The sequence below is a fragment of the Suncus etruscus genome, chromosome 16 (genome assembly GCF_024139225.1).
Source record: "Suncus etruscus isolate mSunEtr1 chromosome 16, mSunEtr1.pri.cur, whole genome shotgun sequence".
Taxonomy (NCBI): Eukaryota; Metazoa; Chordata; class Mammalia; order Eulipotyphla; family Soricidae; genus Suncus; species Suncus etruscus.
The window spans coordinates 64951401-64971230 of NC_064863.1; the positions used below are offsets into that span (position 1 = coordinate 64951401).

Consider the following 19830-nt stretch of genomic DNA (forward strand, 5'->3'; position numbering starts at 1 on the left):
AAGAAGAAGAAGAAGAAGAAGAAGAAGAAGAAGAAGAAGAAGAAGAAAAGAAGAAGAAGAAGAAGAAAAGGAAGGAGGAGGAGGAGAAGAAGGAGGAGGAGTAGGGGTGAAAGCTTCCAGCTTGATCCTGCACTGTACTTGCCAGGCCTTCCCTGGCCTCGAAGGGCACAGACCAAGTGACCTCCCAGGGGAGCTAAAGCAGGCATGCACTGAGCATGCCCAGCCAGCGGCTTCCAGAACCTTCAGCGGGTGGAGGCAGCTGCCATTGCTAGTGCAGCTGGAGCGGCTGGTGGAGGTGCTGCGTATCCCTGCTGCCTGCGCAGATCCTGCGAGCCTGCGGGAGAAGCACTTGGAAGGGAAAGGTAGCTGTGGCCCCTCTTTGGGGACTCTCTGGGCCCTGCCTGCCTCATGAGCCCCAGTGATAGGCATAGGCCGTGCTTCTTTGGGGGATACAGGAGAGCTGAAGCCGGTTTGTAGTTTCCTCATAACGACGATGCCTGAGATCTCTGAGCCCTCAAGGTGGAGGTCCCTGGGGTGAAGACAGAGGGACAAAGTTTGGGAAGACTGTAGGCAGGGACTCCTGGCTGGCATAGAGGTCACTGGACAAAAGGAGACACTGGAATGTTTTAGGCCTTATGGAGTCTTGTTAGCCATTTCCTTAGGCTCCTGCTCACAGGCGCCCAGAAAGGCCCAATAGAGCGAGCTGGGGTGTTGCTTGGAGCCCCAAGAGCAGTTGGGACCGGTAGCAACGATGGCCCGGCCTACCCTGCAGCCCCTAGTTTTAGGCTCACTGGGAAGCTTATATCTTTACTCCTCATTTTGGAGCTTACCCTGAAATTGCTTACAGACAGCTGTGTCCCGAATGGGCCCAAAGGACAGAGAAACATGATTTCTGCCCAAGGCCTTTCTAGCAGGATCAGGCATTTAGGGGAAATAGAAACCTGGCCAGAAGCTCTATGTGCAGGCATGTCTTGCAAGTTCTAGGAAAGGAGCCAAGGATTATCAGCTCTTTCGTAATCCACACAGCAGTCCCAGCTTCCCAGTGGATCCCCTGGGTGGCCTGGAAAAATTCCTGTCCTTTGTCCCTAAGAAACCCGTGGGTGATGATGTAAGCTCAAGAGCCTGCCAGGATGGTTTGTTTTCACACTTGCTGGTCTTGCTGGCAGAGCTCCCCTCTTTTAATTTGGGGAGTCACAGTGAAAGTAAGAGGCTTCCGTTTCTCTTGTGACTGAGGAAGTTTCAGAGCGACATCCCAGACTTGTTTCAGTTTCTTGTAGTATGGACTTTCCCATTGCTTAGCATCGCTTGCTCCTATTATAGGACATTGACTTGAAAACGGTGCCTTTCTCGAAAGCCTTAGAAAGTCCCATATAGCATGCTGATTTTTAGTGTTCTTTCATTTCTCTTCCCACGGGGGAGAGGGATATTCCTTCTTTCTAAAGAAAAAAACAAAAACAAAAACAAACATAGTTTGGGCAGCTGTCAGGTAGCAAATCGTAGATGAGGCACTTCATATGTTGTATGCATCTCAGATAACAAAGATATTAAGGAGTAAATTATTCCTTAATATCTGACCACCTGCTTTATATTGCACATATGAAATGGAAGGATTAACTCTCTGATTACATTATCCTCAGGGAAAGTCAGGACATTATTTCAAGGACAGCTGTGAAATGCTGGCAGTAACACAGCATTTTTTTCTCTGTGACTTTTTCTCTCTGATATGGCAAAGCAATTTATAAGTCTGATGATGTGTAATGAAAAAGTTGCTAAATTGAAGACTTATTATGAAAAGGTGGAAATATTTTTGTTTGCATATAAAATAATCAGAAGCTGGAGCAATAGGGCAAGAAGTTAGGGAGCTTGCTTTGTACAATACAAAGTACAATATAAAAAAAAAACCCTCTGCATTCCTATGTTCATTGTAGCAGTATTTACAATAACCAGAATCTGGAAACAATCTAAAGAGGCCAAAAACAGATGAGTAGTGATCAAGGAACTGCATCTATACATAGAATACTATGCAGTTGTTAGAAAAAAATGAAGTCATGAAATTTGCCTATACATGGATGGACATGGAGACTATTATACTAAGTTAAATGAGAGAGAGAGAGACAGAGACAGAGAGAGACAGAGAGAGACAGACAGACAGACACAGGATAGTCTTTGAGAGACAGACAGACACAGGGTAGTCTTTGAGAGAGAGAGAGAAAGAGAGACAGAGAGAGAGAGAGAGAGAGAGAGAGAGAGAGACAGACAGACACAGGATAGTCTTATTCATCTGTAGGATTTAAGAAAAATAAAAGACAATATGGTAATAATACCCAGAGAAAATAGAGATGTAACAGGAAAGACCAGCCTATGATATGAAGCTTACCACAAAGAATGGTGAGCATAGTTAAAGAAATAACTTCACCAACAGCTACAATGATAGTAAGAGTGAGAAATAGAATGCCTGTCTCCAAGACAGACAGGGGTGTGGGAGAAGAGAAATGGGGAACATTGGTGCCAGAAAATACTGGTCAAAGGTGGTGTAAAATAGCTATATTTTGCCTATAATTTTAAGAAGCTGAGCCATTAAAAACCACACATCTCAAGATAAAAATCTACATTGGGAAACCTGACAATGGAAACTCAGATTGATGCTGAACTTATTAAAATTTCTCAATTTTCTTTTGTCCCCTACACCTATTCTAAGGTAACTGAAGGAAGTTTTCTTCTTTTTTGCCTTGGAAAATAAAATGGCCATGTTATTCTGTCTCTAATTATAGTTGAGTATCCTGAGAAAATGTTGTAATGACTTGTAAACAACAATGCTTCTGATTCACTAGTGAAGATAAATCATGTTACTTATTTTAAAAGAGATATCAGAATGAAATACTGGTATATTTCAATTAAAACATCACATTTATATTTGAAATAAAAATGTAAAAAGTCATACAATCACTAGTTAAAGCATTATTTTCTAACCATTAGGGATAATCATAATCTACTAATATTCTGACACTGCAAATATTGAATTAGAGAAGGACTTCATTTTTTCTGTGCCTTTCTGTTGAATCAACAAAGCTAGCAAGGTTTGTTTTCTAAGATCTAAGAGCAAGAGTCTTTGGAAAGTTATCCCTGTACTCATGTTAAAAATCATTATATGGGGCCAGAGAGATAGCACAGCGGCGTTCGCCTTGCAAGCAGCCGATCCAGGTGGTTGGATCTAAGGTGGTTGGTTCAAATCCTGGCATCCCGTATGGTCCCGCTGTGCCTGCCAGGAGCTATTTCTGAGCAGATAGCCAGGAGTAACCCCTGAGCATTGCTGGGTGTGGCCCAAAAACAAACTAAAAAATTATATTATTATTAGATATAAATAATAATAAACAGCATGCAACTATTAGTCTTTCTGCTTAATTTCTTGCCTACCACTGACTTTCCACACAACATCCAATGTGAAACTTTTTAAAAACATAAATGAGACCCTGTACTTGGTAGGAACACCAATTTACAAAATATTCTAGCTGTGGTAGTCAGTAATTTATCAATAAATATTTATTGAATATTACTATATGTCCATCAATACTTTTGTAAGTACCAAGGATGCTATAATAGTTTGGCAGGCAAAGTTTCTATATTTAACTTTCTGGGTTTAGAGAATATGCAAATAAGCTTATAGTTAGTGATAGTCTATAAACAAAATTATAAGAGGGTAAAGATATAGGGTAACAGATGATGCAATTTTGAGTAGGAAATTAAATAAATCCTTTATGTGAAGATTCTGAATATGAATGTTTGCTTGAAAAGCAGTAGGCAGCTAGCACGGTAAAAGTTGAAATGTAGGGGAGAATGATAAGAATGAGGTGCGAGAGTTATGCCAACGCTGAAAGATGAAGTTTTGGATTTAATTTAAGGTGAGATGTCATTGGAAGAACAAAAGCAGGAGAGAATCAGAGGGTCTCATTTATGTTTTAAAAAAGTTTCACATTGGATGTTGTGTGGAAAGTCAATGGTAGACAAGAAATTAAGCAGAAAGACTAATAGTTGCATGCTATTATTATTATTATTTATATCCACTAATAATATAATGATTTTTAACATGAGTCATTAAGTTTTAGCCTAGGATGGAGAAAGAAAATCACTTACGTATATAACTTTGTAGTTTTGTCTTATTTCTGATTTATGTAGGTCACTGAGAATATAAAAGCTAGCTTTTTAAGATTAATGAATTAATTAATTTATGTCTTTAAAATTATTTTCCATCAAATTTTATTAAAATAGTAAAAAGTGGGCCAGAATAATAATAATAGTACAGTGGATAGGATGCTTGCCTTTACATAGCCAAACCTGAGGTCAGTCCCCATCATCCCATATGATTCCCTGAGCCTGCCAGGAATGATCCCTGAGCACAGAACAAGGAGTAAGCTGTGAGCACTTCTGAGTGTGACTACAAACCAAACAAAAATAGTAAAAATATTAGTAGAAAGTTTGGTATAAATAAAAATGTATAATTTTTATGACCTATAAATAGTATTTCAATCAATTTTTTTGTTTTGACTCTTTTTGTGTTCATTTCGACTGATAAATAATTAACAGATATCACTGTTTAAGTTCAAGCTGTAAAGCATATAGTTTGTATGTTTATGTTGTGAAATATTTACTGCAATAGGTTCACTTACCATCTATCCAAATAGATAAAACAAAACTAAAAGAAAGGAGAAAAGGGAAAAGTCACCTTATAATGAGAATTATTAAAATTCTCTCTCTTGGCAACTTTCTGTGTATATACATCAGAAGAGCTACAGTCTTCATGCTTTACATTATACCCTCAGTTTATTTACTTCCCTTAGAGGAAGTTTCTACTTCAGATCATCCTTCTCCAATCCTTCCCCTCATTTCCCATAATCACAGGCCTAATTAATTCCTAAATTATTTTATTTTAGCAGCATCTCTGAAAGATTGTTGTTGCTACCTTTTGTTGCACTTAGTAGAACAGCCAACATATGGAAGTAACCCAAATGTCCAACTGATGAATAGACCAAGAAGTTGTGGTATATACATATATATGTATATATATTGTATATATATATATATATATATATATATATATATATATACCACACAATGGAATAATGTGCAGCTCTAAGGGAAAAATCATGCATTTTTTTACAACATGAATAGAACTAGGGATATCATGCTAAGTGAAGTTAGTCAGAAGGAAAGGGATATATACAGAATGAGCTCTCATATATGTGGGACTTAAAAGATGCACAATGAGGTAGCAACAATGGGAGAACTAATCCATACAATTGAGTTTGTGGGTGAGGGGATTTGAAAGGGAGGGTCATAGGGAATTTGGGGGGGGGGAGGGAAGTGTGTACACTTGGGATGGGGATGGTGTTGGAATTGTATACATGTGAAACCATTGTTAACAATATTGTAATCACAATACTGCAATCAATTATTAAAAAAAAAAGAATTTTCTGTTTGCATCAAAAATCATACCCATTTTTCTATCTCTGTGGAAGGGCAGAAACCTAACCTTGAGATACAGAGCCATATTTAGGGTGTCAGGATTAAAAACTGAGAAGGCAGAAAGGAGAAATATTTTTCTATAATCTAGTTAAGACTACTAAAGTAGGGGCCGGAGAGATAGCATGGAGGTAAGGTGTTTGCCTGGCGTGCCAGGTCGGTGTTCGAATCCTGACATCCCATATGGTTCCCCCGAGCCTGCCAGGAGTGATTTCTGAGCATAGAGCCAGGAGTAACCCCTGAGCGCTGCCGGGTGTGACCTAACTCCCCCCCCCCAAAAAAAAAGAGACTACCAAAGTAATGGCCATCTGTTTCATACCTTTGTCATGTACCAGATGTGATCACTTTTTTTCTATTTTGTTATGTGAACTCACTTGATATTCTTGAAGACACCTCATAATTGATACTATTTTTAGAGTTTAAAATTCTCATTCCTAATTTTTAAAAATGCAAAATAGAACCATTAAAAAACTTAAAATAAGGCAAGGGTTAAAATTTTTGCCTTACATACAGCTGACATGGGTTTGATCCCTGGCACCACATACATACCCAAAGAGAGTACCACTATTCATGATCCCTCATCACAGAGTTAATATTAAGGCCTGAGTACAGCCAGGTCTGGGCCCAAAACAAAACAGAAAACAAAAACCTAAAATGTAAACATACAGTGCAGGATTATTTTTGAGACTGATAATATTTTGTGTATAGTTGTATTTTATTTTCATAGTTATATGATATTCCAATTAATTAACATATCCAAATTTATTCTTTTTTTGGGGGGAAGAGGAACACCTAACAGTACTCAGGTCTTACTCCTGGCTCTGTGTTGAGGGTTCACTCCTGGCTGATTCAAGAACAATATGGGGTGCTGGGGTTTGAACCCAGGTCAGTCACATGCAAGGCAGGTACCCTACTTGCTATATTACTGCTTTGGTCCCTTATATACTTTTATGGTTTTTTTTTTTTTTTTGGCAGGGTCACACCTGACAGTGTTCAGGGATTACTCATGGCTCTATGCTCAGAAATTACTCCTGGCGGGCTCGGGGTACCATATGGGATGCCAGGATTTGACCCACCATCCCTCTGCATGCATCCATGCAAACGCCCTACCACCAGACTATCTCTCTGGCCCCATTATACATTTTTTAAATTGTGTTCAGAATTTTAACTTGATGCTCTAAGTTTTATTCATATATCTAAAACTTTATATATCATTGAATCGCTAAATGTTGAATGTCTCATTTAAAAATTTTACAATATGATGGCAAATGTTTTCCAAAGTAGTCATAGTTTTTCCTCTTTAATTAGAAGTGGAGGACATTCATCACTGCTCTACTTGATATACAACTTTAAATGTTTGCTTGTCTGGTGGATGGAATGGTATCTTAGAATGATTTGAATGTTAAATTTCTTTTGTTACTAATGAAATTGAATACGTTCTATGCTAAGCACCCGCACTTTGATCTTTGAAATTCCTATTGGCTTCTCTTTCTTTTATTTGTGGTAAAGTTCATGTAGATGGGTCCTCAAGGGTTACTCCTGACATGGTCCTTTGAGGTCAGTCTTGGTGGTGTTCAGATAACCACTTGATCAAATAAATATAAACCTTCAACTTATAAAGCATGAACTCTAACCCTCTTTTGAGCTTTCTTCCTGACTCATGTTTCTTGTTTTTTTTCCCAACTATTTGTCTATTTTTATTTTTGTATTTATAGAATGTATATGTACGTATGTATGTATAGATAGATATAGATATACAGAGAGGTTAGAGGTTGTCATAGTTATGTGGCCTCTCATCTCTTCAGGAAAAACTTAAGTTCACGTAGTCTTCCCCTCTGCCTCCAACTTCTACAGCCCTGCAAAATCCACCTTCTTTCTTTCTTTTCTTTTTTGAGGATTGGGGACTTGGTGTCACACCTGGTGGTGCTCAGGAGTTACTCTTGATAGGCTCTGGGGACTACCTGGGATGCCAAGGATAGAATCCGGGTCATCTGTGGGCAAGGCAAATGCCCTGCCTGTTCTGCTCTTATTTTGGCCCCTAAATCTACCTCTTTAAGCAAATAAAGTGCTCACAAATGCACTCAAGGCTACTAATGCACCCCCCACACAGGTGGCATCCTGTACTTTGGTGATAAACAATTTTAGATACTAATCATTTGCCAACTAAATGCATTGCAAATATCTTGGTGAAAAAATTTAATATAGGAGGTGAGGAAGGAGAATAAAATTACTGCCAGGTTTTTCATATCGGAACTGAGTATATTATGGTGCTATTAATCTAAAATATAGAATACAGAATAACAAAAATAGGCAAAGAGGGGTTAATTTAAGATTTTGGAGTGGGATATGCAGATGGAGATTTTTCATAGAAAGTTGACTATAACCGCTTGAAACTCATACTGAAGCTGTTTGGCCAATATTCAGTACCATGACCATTTGTATGATGGGCCTTTCTGGAGACCACAGAGGGGAGAATATTCACAAATTTATTTGTTCTCTACCAAAGCTCTATTCTAGGCTCTGGATTTAGTAACCCATTTTATGTAAAATAAATGTGTCAATCAAATGACCCACCAGACATTTTATCTTAGTTATAATTACTTTATTGTTTTTGGTTTTTCAACAGCTATCATAATATTTTTAGGAGACACATTGTAAAAAATACAGCTTGCTTTATAAAACACAAAGATTTAAACATTTCTTCTATTCCTTTTATTCATGATAGGAAGTCTATGTTGTATGGGCTTTAAGTAAAAAATACACATTTTCATATACATTTCCTGACATATCTACATAAATACAAGAGACATTTGGAATTATTTATATATAATTTTTGGAAGAATATGGACCCCTTGGAAAGATGGCAGTAGAAACCTGTGGAATACAGATCTTTCTTTAAAAAATTGTGCCTTTGCTTTGACTTCCAGCTTTTAGTTGAGATTTCAAGAACTTTGATAAGCCCTGAGGTAGAAAAGATAGAAATTTTCCTTAATAACTATTAGAGGAGAGGAAAGGAAGAAAAGTGTCATAGTCTAAGTATAGTGCCAGGGTTACCACTGAATAGTCCAACATAATGAGCCATTTGACTCTCTCAGCAATAGTAGAAGGTAATAGGTGAGTATGGTTAGTCATGTTTTAGGGGAATTATGACCCAGGGACAGTTAGCATTCAATATATATCACATGTAGGCAAATAAAGTTAAAGGCAGTCTCTTTCTGGTCCATCTAACAGCGATTATGCTTTCCTCTGCTGTTGATGAGCTCTTTTAGACCTGTGAGAAGATAAAAGTAGTGTAAAGAATAATAGTCTCAACTGTGGCATTGCTCTGGCTTCTAACTTGGAACTCTATGTTCATAGCCCCAAACTCCTCATATGGAGGGGCTTTTCTAATGCTACATGACTATTGTCATTTTTTTAAGGCTAGAAAAAGCATGGGAGAAATTTTCCTACTTTGCTTGAATAGTTGTACCTTAGTCTCATAATTAAGAGAGGAGATAGGTAAATCGGTAACATTTAATACCACATAGATGGCATACTATTATGGAAATAAATGCATCTAAAGGAAGACATGGTGATAACTTACTGAAGCATCTTGCAAGAACACAATGCAAATTTTCTAACTTCCCAAGATTGACGTTTCTTAATGAGATGTTCTTCTGAAAGCAACAGTAAGCCTACCTTTTCTTGCTTAATGCTTTCAACAAATTCTTGATGTTCTTAGACTCTGGATCCAAACATCTTTTCTCCCCAGTTTTTTTCATTGTGGCACTATAGATTAAGAGAAGAAAAGATACTTAAAATAATGTGAGGCTACTGGCATATACAGTTTTGGAAGTCAAATTTTTAAGATTTACTTTGATGCTTCTCTTTGCAGAAGTCATAGAATCATTATATACCATTAACTGACCTTTTATGTTCACTTAATGCATGATTATAACCATGGGTTGAGTTGATTATCAGACAGGATTTTACTCACATTATCTCAACCTGTGGACAAAACCGGCTTTCAGGAATCACTTCAAGTTTTTCTAAGGACTTTGGGTTAATAGTTTGATTACTCATCTTGATGCATGTACAGCGTTTAGTTTTAGAGAGAATTATTCCTGTGGGAAGAGATAAAACAGGGTGTGGTGGTTACTATTAGGCATTTACAGAAGATTGAGTACTATAGCAGAGCTAGATAGTACAATAGCAGAACCTATAGTATCCTATGTGGTTGCAGTCACTTAAATTGAGAAAGCCATCTTAACATAGGCCTGATTGGTAGGTTGACTATCTGATAGGTTGAATATGACTATCTGATAGGTTGAATAAAGCAACTGAGGCCATACCTATAGCACAGTTTAAATGGTCAATTAAATAGAACTAAATAAGGAGGTATTGGCTTCATCATAATTTCTTTTTCCCCTCATATTTTCTCTGCTGTTTCCACTCCCACCCTTTTCTCATTCATTTCAATTGCTTCTCTTGCTGAAATTTAGGACCAGAGAATCTCCACTTACTAATAGGAGTCCTATATCTAATAATGCAAATTCAATACCCCCTTGATTCTCCTTACCTTTATTTCCATTCAGAGTCATAAATATAAAGCAGAAAATAAAAATATCTCTTGGGTTCATAGTGCTGCAGTTAGAGGTTTCTCTGCAGTAGATTCAGAACATGTAGACAGTTGAGCAGAATCTCAGAAAGCATGGATCTAGAATGCAGCATTTATTTGCAAAGGTGTGTTTCTTCTCTAATTCTGATTGGATAACATTCCTGTTGAGTCAGTAAAACTCACTGTGCTTGGGGAAGTCCCATGTTATAAAGTGAAAGTATTTGTATTTATTGAGACTTTCAGGCATGGAGTTTCCCTTTTCCTGCCTCCCTCCTTTTCTTTTCTTTTCTTTTTTTTTTTTTTTTAATGAATGTGAATTAGGTTTCACTTTCCAAAGCTTGAACTATTTCTTGAAAATCAGAACTTTGTTGTAGAAGTAGATTTTTAGAATGGAACTTTAGTTGTCATCTTTTACCTCCCACAAACAAAAATAACACTTCTTCTTTTTTTTTTTTTTTTTTTTTTTTTTTGGTTTTTGGGCCACACCCGTTTGACACTCAGGGGTTACTCCTGGCTATGTGCTCAGAAATCGCCCCTGGCTTGGGGGGACCATATGGGACGCCGGGGGATCGAACCGCGGTCCTTCCTTGGCTAGCGCTTGCAAGGCAGACACCTTACCTCCAGCGCCACCTACCCGGCCCCATAACACTTCTTCTCAAGTAAAAACTCTAACATAGTTTTTAAAGTAAATATGCCTTATTATTTTAATCATTTAAATTTGCTTCCATAAGACATGAATAGGTAATGCCTTGTGTTTATTCATGTTTGGATATTAGAAATATCATATATTTTAACTCTATTAACCTTATAAGAAGATAGAAAAGTTATATCTTCATTTTATATATGAAAGAATTTTTTTTTTAATTTTTGGGTCACACCCAGCAGCGCTCAGGGGTTACTCCTGGCTCTACACTCAGAAATCACTCCTGGCAGGCTCAGGGGGCTATATGGGATGCCGGGATTCGAACCACCGTCCTTCTGCAAGCAAGGCAAATGCCTTACCTCCATTCTATCCAGCCCTGAAAGAATATTTTTTATATTTAATTTACTTTATTTAAAGAACATGTATCATATAATTAACATAGTTAATCAAAATACTTTTGTTTTCAGGTAAGTGTGAGTGAAACCATTGAAAAAGAAAAGATAGTAAAAATGAGGGAAGAGAAAAAAGGAGTACAGCTATAAACAGATTTGTGAAAATTTACAGCGAGGTCATTAAATCATTGTCATTATAAGCTCTTGCTGCTAGCTTATCGTTCTGTTACTTCATGTTTCTGAACATTATTAGGTGGCTTCAGGTATATGTTGGCATCTAAATCAGTGTGTTCCTATAGGGATGCTAGTATTAAACAAAAATGAAGTTGTTGCATAGCCACAAATACTGCTGCACTGTCCAGGAATCTCATGCACTATTTTTAATACAGCAGCTTTTGTTTTCTACTGCTAGGACTTCCTAACGTATGAAAAGGTAGGGTGAGGTTTCCTGATTTCACTCCTGAAGTAGTCCTGGTGATATCAGCCCAAATACTGGAAACCTGGAGTTTTAGTCAGTTTCGTGCCTGCAAAAAGCTGTAGAGGAGTGATAATGCAGGACCATTGGTAAAGCGGTGATTATGGTTGGTCAGGAAAGAATAATCTTCAAAGTCAGATAATGATGTTGAGTTACACAAGTCTGTTTCCCATTTGTTCCAGTTAAGATGTGGATTTTCAACACTTCAAACTTTTGCAATTATTTTCAGTGCTTATTTTGGCATCATCGACTAAAATTGGGAGAAAAAAAAAACCCAGAGATTAGCATGGCCCCTGAACAAGGATGACACACAAATTCGTGTAATTATTTTTAGAGGCTAGATTATTTAAAAATATATTTTCAGGATTTACATGAATAGCTTAACGGCACAGCTTATAAAATTAGAAAATGATCAATAACATGAACCAAAATAAGTAGGCAGAAGGAAATAACAAAGCTTAAAGCAGATATCAATGAAGTGAAAATCCAAAAAATCTGAAAGATCAATGAAAGAAAAAAATTGGTTCTTTGAAAAAAAATAAACAAGATTGATAAACCACTGGAAAAACTCAGAAAGGGAGAAACTTGATAATCTGGATTAGAAATGAAAAGGGGGAGATCACAGATATTGCAGATATTCAAAGGGTAATCAGAGACTACTTTGAGAATCTCTATGCCACGAAACATGAGAACCTGGAAGAAATGGATAAATTCTTGGACTCTTATAACCTTCCACAGTTGAATTAGGATGATGTAGCATATCTAAACAGCCCCATCACTATTGAGGAAATTAAAATGGTAATCAAAAGTTTTTCCAAAACCAACAGACCCTCAGATCAGTGGAATAGGCTTGAATACTCAGAAAATGTTCCCCAGACATACAATCACCTAATTTTTGATAAAGGAGCAGGAAATCCTAAATGGAGCAAGGAAAGCCTCTTCAACAAGTGGTGTTGGCACAACTGGCTAGCCACTTGCAAAAAATTGAACTTAGACCCCCAGCTAACTTCATGTACGAAGGTAAAATCCAAATGGATTAAAGACCTCGATATCCGACCCCAAACCATAAGATATATAGAACAACACATAGGCAAAACTCTCCAGGACATTGAGACTTCAGGCATCTTCAAGGAGGAAACTGCACTCTCCAAGCAAGTGAAAACAGAGATTAACAGATGGGAATATATTAAGTTGAGAAGCTTCTGCACCTCAAAGGAAATAGTGCCCAGGATACAAGAGCCACCCACTGAGTGGGAGAATCTATTCACCCAATACCCATCAGACAAAGGGCTAATCTCCAAAATATACAAGGCACTGACAGAAATTTACAAGAAAAAAACATCTAATCCCATCAAAAAATGGGGAGAAGAAATGAACAGACACTTTGACAAAGAAGAAATACAAATGGCCAAAAGACACATGAAAAAATGCTCCACATCACTAATCATCAGAGAGATGCAAATTAAAACAACAATGAGATACCACCTCACACCACAGAGAATGGCACACATCACAAAGAATGAGAACAAACAGTGCTGGCGGGGATGTGGAGAGAAAGGAACCCTTATCCACTGCTGGTGGGAATGCCGTCTAGTTCAACCTTTATGGAAAGCAATATGGAGATTCCTCCAAAAACTGGAAATCGAGCTCCCATACGATCCAGCTATACCACTCCTAGGAATATACCCTAAGAACACAAAAATACAATACAAAAATCCCTTCCTTACACCTATATTCATTGCAGCACTATTTACCATAGCAAGACTCTGGAAACAACCAAGATGCCCTTCAACAGACGAATGGCTAAAGAAACTGTTGTACATATACACAATGGAATATTATGCAGCTGTCAGGAGGGATGAAGTCATGAAATTTTCCTATACATGGATGTACACAGAATCTATTATGCTGAGTGAAATAAGTCAGAGAGAGAGAGAAAAACGCAGAATGGTCTCACTCATCTATGGGTTTTAAGAAAAATGAAAGACATTCTTGCAATAATAAATTTCAGACACAAAAGAGAAAAGAGCTGGAAGTTCCAGCTCACCTCAGGAAGCTCACCACAAAGAGTGATGAGTTTAGTTAGAGAAATAACTACATTTTGAACTGTCCTAATATTGAGAATGTATGAGGGAAATGTAGAGCCTGTTTAGGGTACAGGTGGGGGTTGGGTGGGGAGGAGGGAGATTTGGGACTTGGGTGATGGGAATGTTGCACTGGTGATGACTGAAACCCAAACCTTTTATGACTGAAACCCAAACACAATCATGTATGTAATCAAGGTGTTTAAATAAATAAAAAAAAAAAGTCCCTCACAAAAAAAAAAAAAAAAGTTTTTCCAAAACCAAAAACTCTGGCCCAGCTGGATTCACTAAATGAATTCTTTCAAACCTTTTAAGAGGAACTAACACCAATCCTTTTCAGGCTCTTTTATGAAATTGAAGAAACAGGAACACTTCCAAATATATTTATGAAGCTAACACCTTGATACCAAAACCAAACAGAGATGCTGCCAAAAAAGAAAATTACAGATCAAATATCCCTGATGAACACAGATGCAAAGATCCTCAACAAAATTCTGATAAATGGGATCTAACACCTCATCAAGAAGGTCATTTCAGGTGCTGGAGAGATAGCATGGAGATAGAGCATTTGCTTTCCATGCAGAAGGACGGTGGTTCGAATCCCAGCATCCCATATGGTCCCCTGAGTTTGCTAGGAGCGATTTCTGAGCATAGAGCCAGGAGTAACCCCTGAGCACTGCCGGGTGGGACCCAAAAACAAACAAACAAACAAACAAAAAGGTCATTCTCTACTGTGTAGTCTTTCCTCATCATGTCCTTAATGGAATATTTTTTCCCAAAGTAGGCAACACACTTTCTACAAGTTTTATTTGTAAAAGATTCTTTGTTTATTTTGCATTCTATAACTACACAACCTCAAAACTATTTCTACTAGTAAATGTTTAGTTTCAAAATTTGAAATTAGAATACTGAATCTTTTAGTAATATGATGGAAATTTATCTAGTGAAAATATGAAATTCAAGTAGAATTCTAAGTTAGAATCATGAGAGGACTATTTTTTTTAGCAATTTTAAATATAATTTTTTGTTTGTTTTTGGGTCATACCCAGCAGCACTCATGGGTTACTCCTGACTCTACACTCAGAAATTGCTCCTGACAGGCGGGGGTACCATATGAGATGCCGGGATTCGATCCACTGTCCTTCTGCATGCAAGGCAAATGCTAAACCTCCATGCTATCTCTCTGGCCCCAGCAATTTTAAATATAATTTAACCTAAGAACACAACACTGGATTGCCAGATCTACTTAAGGCCATTAAATGTATTAAAAACTTTTATACAGTAAGAGCTTATCTGCCATTGACTTCTTAGAGTATTTCACACATTAGTACAAAATTATTGACATTTATTGGTATTAGAGCCCCAAATGATCCTGCTGGCACTGTTCTAGCACCAGGACATAGTCCCACTGTTTGCAAATGATTGTGAAGGTCGTGCACCATGTTTTCCAAACATCTAGTGTCTTTTCGACTTTTAGTACTTTGTGAATATGGATGAGATAGAATTAAATAATTGACTTTTCAAAGTTTCTATTTCTTCAGATCTTTCTGGAACAAATTAAACTTCCTGGAAAGATGCTGATAAACTATTGCTAAAAGAAAATAGTCTTTGTTATGGTTTTGTTTTTGGTGGACCACATCCAAAAGTGCTTAGGACTTACTCCTGGTTCTGTGCATAGGGATCAGTCCTAATAATGCACAGGCCTGCCACATTCAAGATAAATGCCTTATTCCCTGTACTAAGTATTTGACTCCAAAGCTGTTGTCTTTGAGTCAAAATAGTCTCCAGTGAGGTATTATGTTCTGACATGTTCACGGTTGTCTCCTTATGCCTTCAGTTGTGAAGCAATAAATATAGCTAGTTTGTCAACAGAAATATCAGGCCTATTTCTTTTGAAAGTTAAACATATTTAGCTTCCAAAAGTAAGGGAACATATTCCAGGAGTTTGTGACATTGAATTATTTCATTTCATACGTAGTTTAGTAATACATAAAAGATATATAGAAACATCCAGATGGGAGCTGTATTGGGGAAGGTATGTATGAAAGGACAGACAGCTTTCATGTCCTCTGTGTGTCTACCTCTCACCCTCCATCTCTTAAGTTCTCATCAACAAGGAAATGTCCTAATATTCTCATTCTTAAATCTTGTGACTTGCTGAATAGTTTATAAGGTGTACTTTGTATATTAATAAATTCTTGTTTTATGGCCAGCTTTTTTGGTTACTGTCAGCATAATGTTTCTGTTCTTTAGATATTAACCTGTTTATTAACCCGTTATTTAGCTATTAACCTGTTACCAATTAAGCTATTAATTCTGTTCTTTGACTATTAACCTGTTTTTGAATCTCAGTTATATTGTTTATCAAAAGATTTACAACTGAGTCTTTTTAAAATTCTGTTCTGGGACTAGAGATATAGCTCAGGGCCCACATCTTTCCTTGCATGTATGAAATCTATGTTTGCTTCATAGCACTGTCAAAAAATATCTGTCCTGGTTCAGAGAGATAGCAGGGAGGTAAGGCATTTGCCTTGCATGCAGAAGGATGGTGGTTTGAATCCCGGCATCTCATAGGGTCTCCTGAGCCTGCCAGGAGCGAATTCTGAGTGTAGAGCCAGGAGTAAACCCTGAGTGCTGGATGTGACCCCAAAACAAAAATAAAATGAAATAAAAAATTTTTTAAAATTTATTCTTTCAATATCTGGCATTTTACTTACAATTTGATGTAATTAGTAATTTGGTAAGATTTGCGTTTATCATATGCTATTTATTTTTTATTTGCTTTTACTTTTTAATTCAGTTTCTGCCACTTTCTTGTAATAAATTGATATTTTTTGTATATCACTTAAATGCCTTTTTAAAAAACAGATTTATTTAAAGCATTTAGTTAGTAAGTCATAGTATATTTGGAGTATAGTCATGTATAGTCGTCATTACATAAATGTTTAATGGCTCCAAAAAAGAAACTCCACATGTTTGGCCATAATCCTTCAGACCCCCACCTCGACCAAACTGAGATAACTTTGTTTTATAGATTTGCCTATCCTTGATATTTCTAGAACTTGAATTTCTTTCTTTCTTTCTTTCTTTCTTTCTTTCTTTCTTTCTTTCTTTCTTTCTTTCTTTCTTTCTTTCTTTCTTTCTTTCTTTCTTTCTTTCTTTCTTTCTTTCTTTCTTTCTTTCTTTCTTTCTTTCTTTCTTTCTTTCTTCCTTTCTTTCTTTTTTTCTTTCTTTCTTCCTTTCTTCCTTTCTTCCTTCCTTCCTTCCTTCCTTTTTTCCTTCCTTCCTTTTTTCCTTCCTTCCTTCCTTCCTTCCTTCCTTCCTTCCTTCCTTCCTTCCTTCCTTCCTTCCTTCCTTCCTTCCTTCCTTCCTTCCTTCCTTCCTTCCTTCCTTCCTTCCTTCCTTCCTTCCTTCCTTCCTTCCTTCCTTCCTTCCTTCCTTCCTTCCTTTCTTTCTTTCTTTCTTTCTTTCTTTCTTTCTTTCTTTCAACACCTTGATTACATACATGATTGTGTTTGGGTTTCAGTCATGTAAAGAACACCACCCATCACCAGTGCAACATTCCCATCACCAATGTCCCAAGTCTCCCTCCTCCCCACCAGACCCCTGCCTGTACTCTAAACAGGCTCTCCATTTCCCTCATACATTCTCATTATTAGGACAAAGAACTTGAATTTTTGCTGATTTTTAAAAGTATTTATATATATTTAGGATTATTAGTGAGTTCCTGTGTTTAAATAGTAGTTTAAATAATACAGATTAGCATAATAACATTTTTTTGACAATGCAATGTATGGAAGTTAATCTTTGATCAGTACTTAGGTGTAGAGATATTCCTGGCAGTGCAGATCCTATGTGTCATGATTGAACAGTCTCCCACATGCAATTGACATCCAGTCATTTTGTGCTCTTTCCCTAGTCCAAATCCAATTGCCAGTTTTTTCTTTAATTTGTTTCATTAGTCTTTTATTAGAGCCAACTGGTATGATCATCTCTGCTAGTACTTAATTGTAAACAAGTAATTGCCACTGATTATTTTTAGTGGAAGTTTTAGGGTTAAGGCTTTTATACCAAGTGAACTCAGAACCAGGTCAAATAAGGACAACTCTTAAGAACTTTTTTTTTGGGGGGGGTCACACCTGGTAGCGCTCAGGGGTTACTCCTGGCTCTATGCTCAGAAATCACTCCTGGCAGGCTCGGGGGACCATATGGGATACCAGGATTCGAACCACTGTCCTTCTGCATGAAAGGCAAATGTCTTACTTCCAGGCTATCTCTCCAGCCCCAAGTCTTAAGAACTTTAAAGGAAGTTTCCAGAAGTAACAATTTTCTGTAAAGAGGACTTTTGGTGGGTTTAAAACTCATTATTCCCCCTTTATTGACTTCGAAGTAGATTTTTTGTTTGTTTGTTTGTTTTTGGGCCACACCCGGCGGTGCTCAGGGGTTACTCCTGGCTGTCTGCTCAGAAATAGCTCCTGGCAGGCACAGGGGGACCACATGGGACACCGGGATTCGAACCAACCACCTTTGGATCTGCTGCTTGCAAGGCAAACGCCGCTGTGCTATCTCTCCGGGCCTGAAGTAGATTTTTTTTTTTTTGAGTTATGTAATTGTGAGACTTATTTTTCTAGGTCTACTACTATAAGGGAGAAAGAATAACACATAGCTTGCTATTCTTTTTTTTTTTTTTTAAGGGAGAAAAACAAGGAGTCAGGTGGTTTATTGCCTCATGGTCCCTCCGCCCACCAAACTGAAACCTCTTTTAATTCACCAGCTCAAATCCCAACCTGGATGGGGAGGGTTAAGTGAGAGACAAAAGTACCTATCAAATAGTTTGCTATTCTTGCTGGACTTCATAGTTTCTTGTTCTCTGGATTGCTTTGACTAACTTTTAGTGTTCTGAAAAAGTTACTTTTGAAGAAAAATTTCCAGTGTTCTTTTTTATTTTTTATTTCCCAAGACTTATGAGGTTTTTCCTTCCAGTTTTTATTTAGGCAGTATAATTTACAATAGCACAAACAATGGAGTTTCCAGCACAGAGTGTCCTAACATTTCATTTGCCATTAGTATTCCTCCATAAACATCTCAAGGTTCTATCATTTTCATGGTCTGATATAGTTGTGTAGGCTACTTTCAGGGCATCTTATAATTGGTCATTTGTTACTTCCTTACTATATAGCTACTTTCTTTATATTCCAAATATGAGAAAGATTCTCTATCTCTCCCTCTCCTCCTAACTGGCTTGATTCAGTATGATATCCTCTTGTTCTGTTCATATAGCAGTTAATTGCCTAATTTCATATATATGCTGCTTGTTCTTTATCCACTTATTCTTTCTTGAGCACTTGAATTGTTTCCGGATCTTGCTATTGTGAATTTTGCTGTAGAGCAATCTTTTTGCTCTCATATAGAAGAGTGGATTTTCAAAGAGCCTTATTCCATTACTACAGAAGTACTTTCTATATGTTTTTTTTTTTTCTTTTTAGGTAAAGTTTACATATACTGAAAAGTTTAGAAAATTCATCAAATGAAATTCCCAAATATATATTATATATAATAAAATATATATTACACACACACACACACATATATATATATATATATATATATATATATATATACATACTTATATAAACCCAATCCCTATCAAGTTAAAGAACATTTTCTTTTTTTTTTTTTTTTTGGTTTTTGGGCCACACCCGGTAACGCTCAGGGGTTACTCCTGGCTATGAGCTCAGAAGTTGCTCCTGGCTTGGGGGACCATATGGGACGCCGGGGGATCGAACTGTGGTCCGTCCAAGGCTAGCGCAGGCAAGGCAGGCACCTTACCTCTTGCGCCACCGCCCAGCCCCTAAAGAACATTTTCAATATAAGAATACCTGGGAAGTAGGGGCCGGGTAGGTGGCGCTGGAGGTAAGGTGTCTGCCTTGCAAGCGCTAGCCAAGGAAGGACCTCGGTTCGATCCCCCGGCGTCCCATATGGTCCACCCAAGCCAGGGGCGATTTCTGAGCACATAGCCAGGAGTAACCCCTGAGCGTCAAACGGGTGTGGCCCAAAAACCAAAAAAAAAAAAAAAAAAAAAAAAAAAAAAAGAATACCTGGGAAGTTGACTTAATAACCAG

At 37.4% G+C, this 19830-nt stretch overlaps 2 protein-coding genes and 1 pseudogene across 2 annotated transcripts in view; 2 read left to right on the plus strand and 1 right to left on the minus strand.

The window, feature by feature from the left end:
* The first annotated feature begins 260 nt into the window (after positions 1 to 260).
* ART3 (ADP-ribosyltransferase 3 (inactive)) overlaps positions 261 to 19830 on the plus strand; it is a 108389-nt gene continuing 88819 nt past the window's right edge. Inside the window, exon 1 of the mRNA XM_049790311.1 lies at positions 261 to 362. The gene's annotated coding sequence lies outside the window, so the exon portion shown is untranslated. The remainder of the gene's footprint in view (positions 363 to 19830) is intronic.
* On the minus strand, positions 8752 to 10136 carry LOC126032652 (C-X-C motif chemokine 10-like). The gene is made up of 4 exons (XM_049790304.1): positions 10076 to 10136; positions 9494 to 9620; positions 9196 to 9285; positions 8752 to 8788 (listed from the first exon to the last, which is right to left on the minus strand). Exons 1-4 carry the CDS (start codon positions 10134 to 10136, stop codon positions 8752 to 8754), a joined length of 315 nt encoding a protein of 104 aa, XP_049646261.1.
* On the plus strand, positions 11861 to 11956 carry LOC126033221 (uncharacterized; annotated as a pseudogene).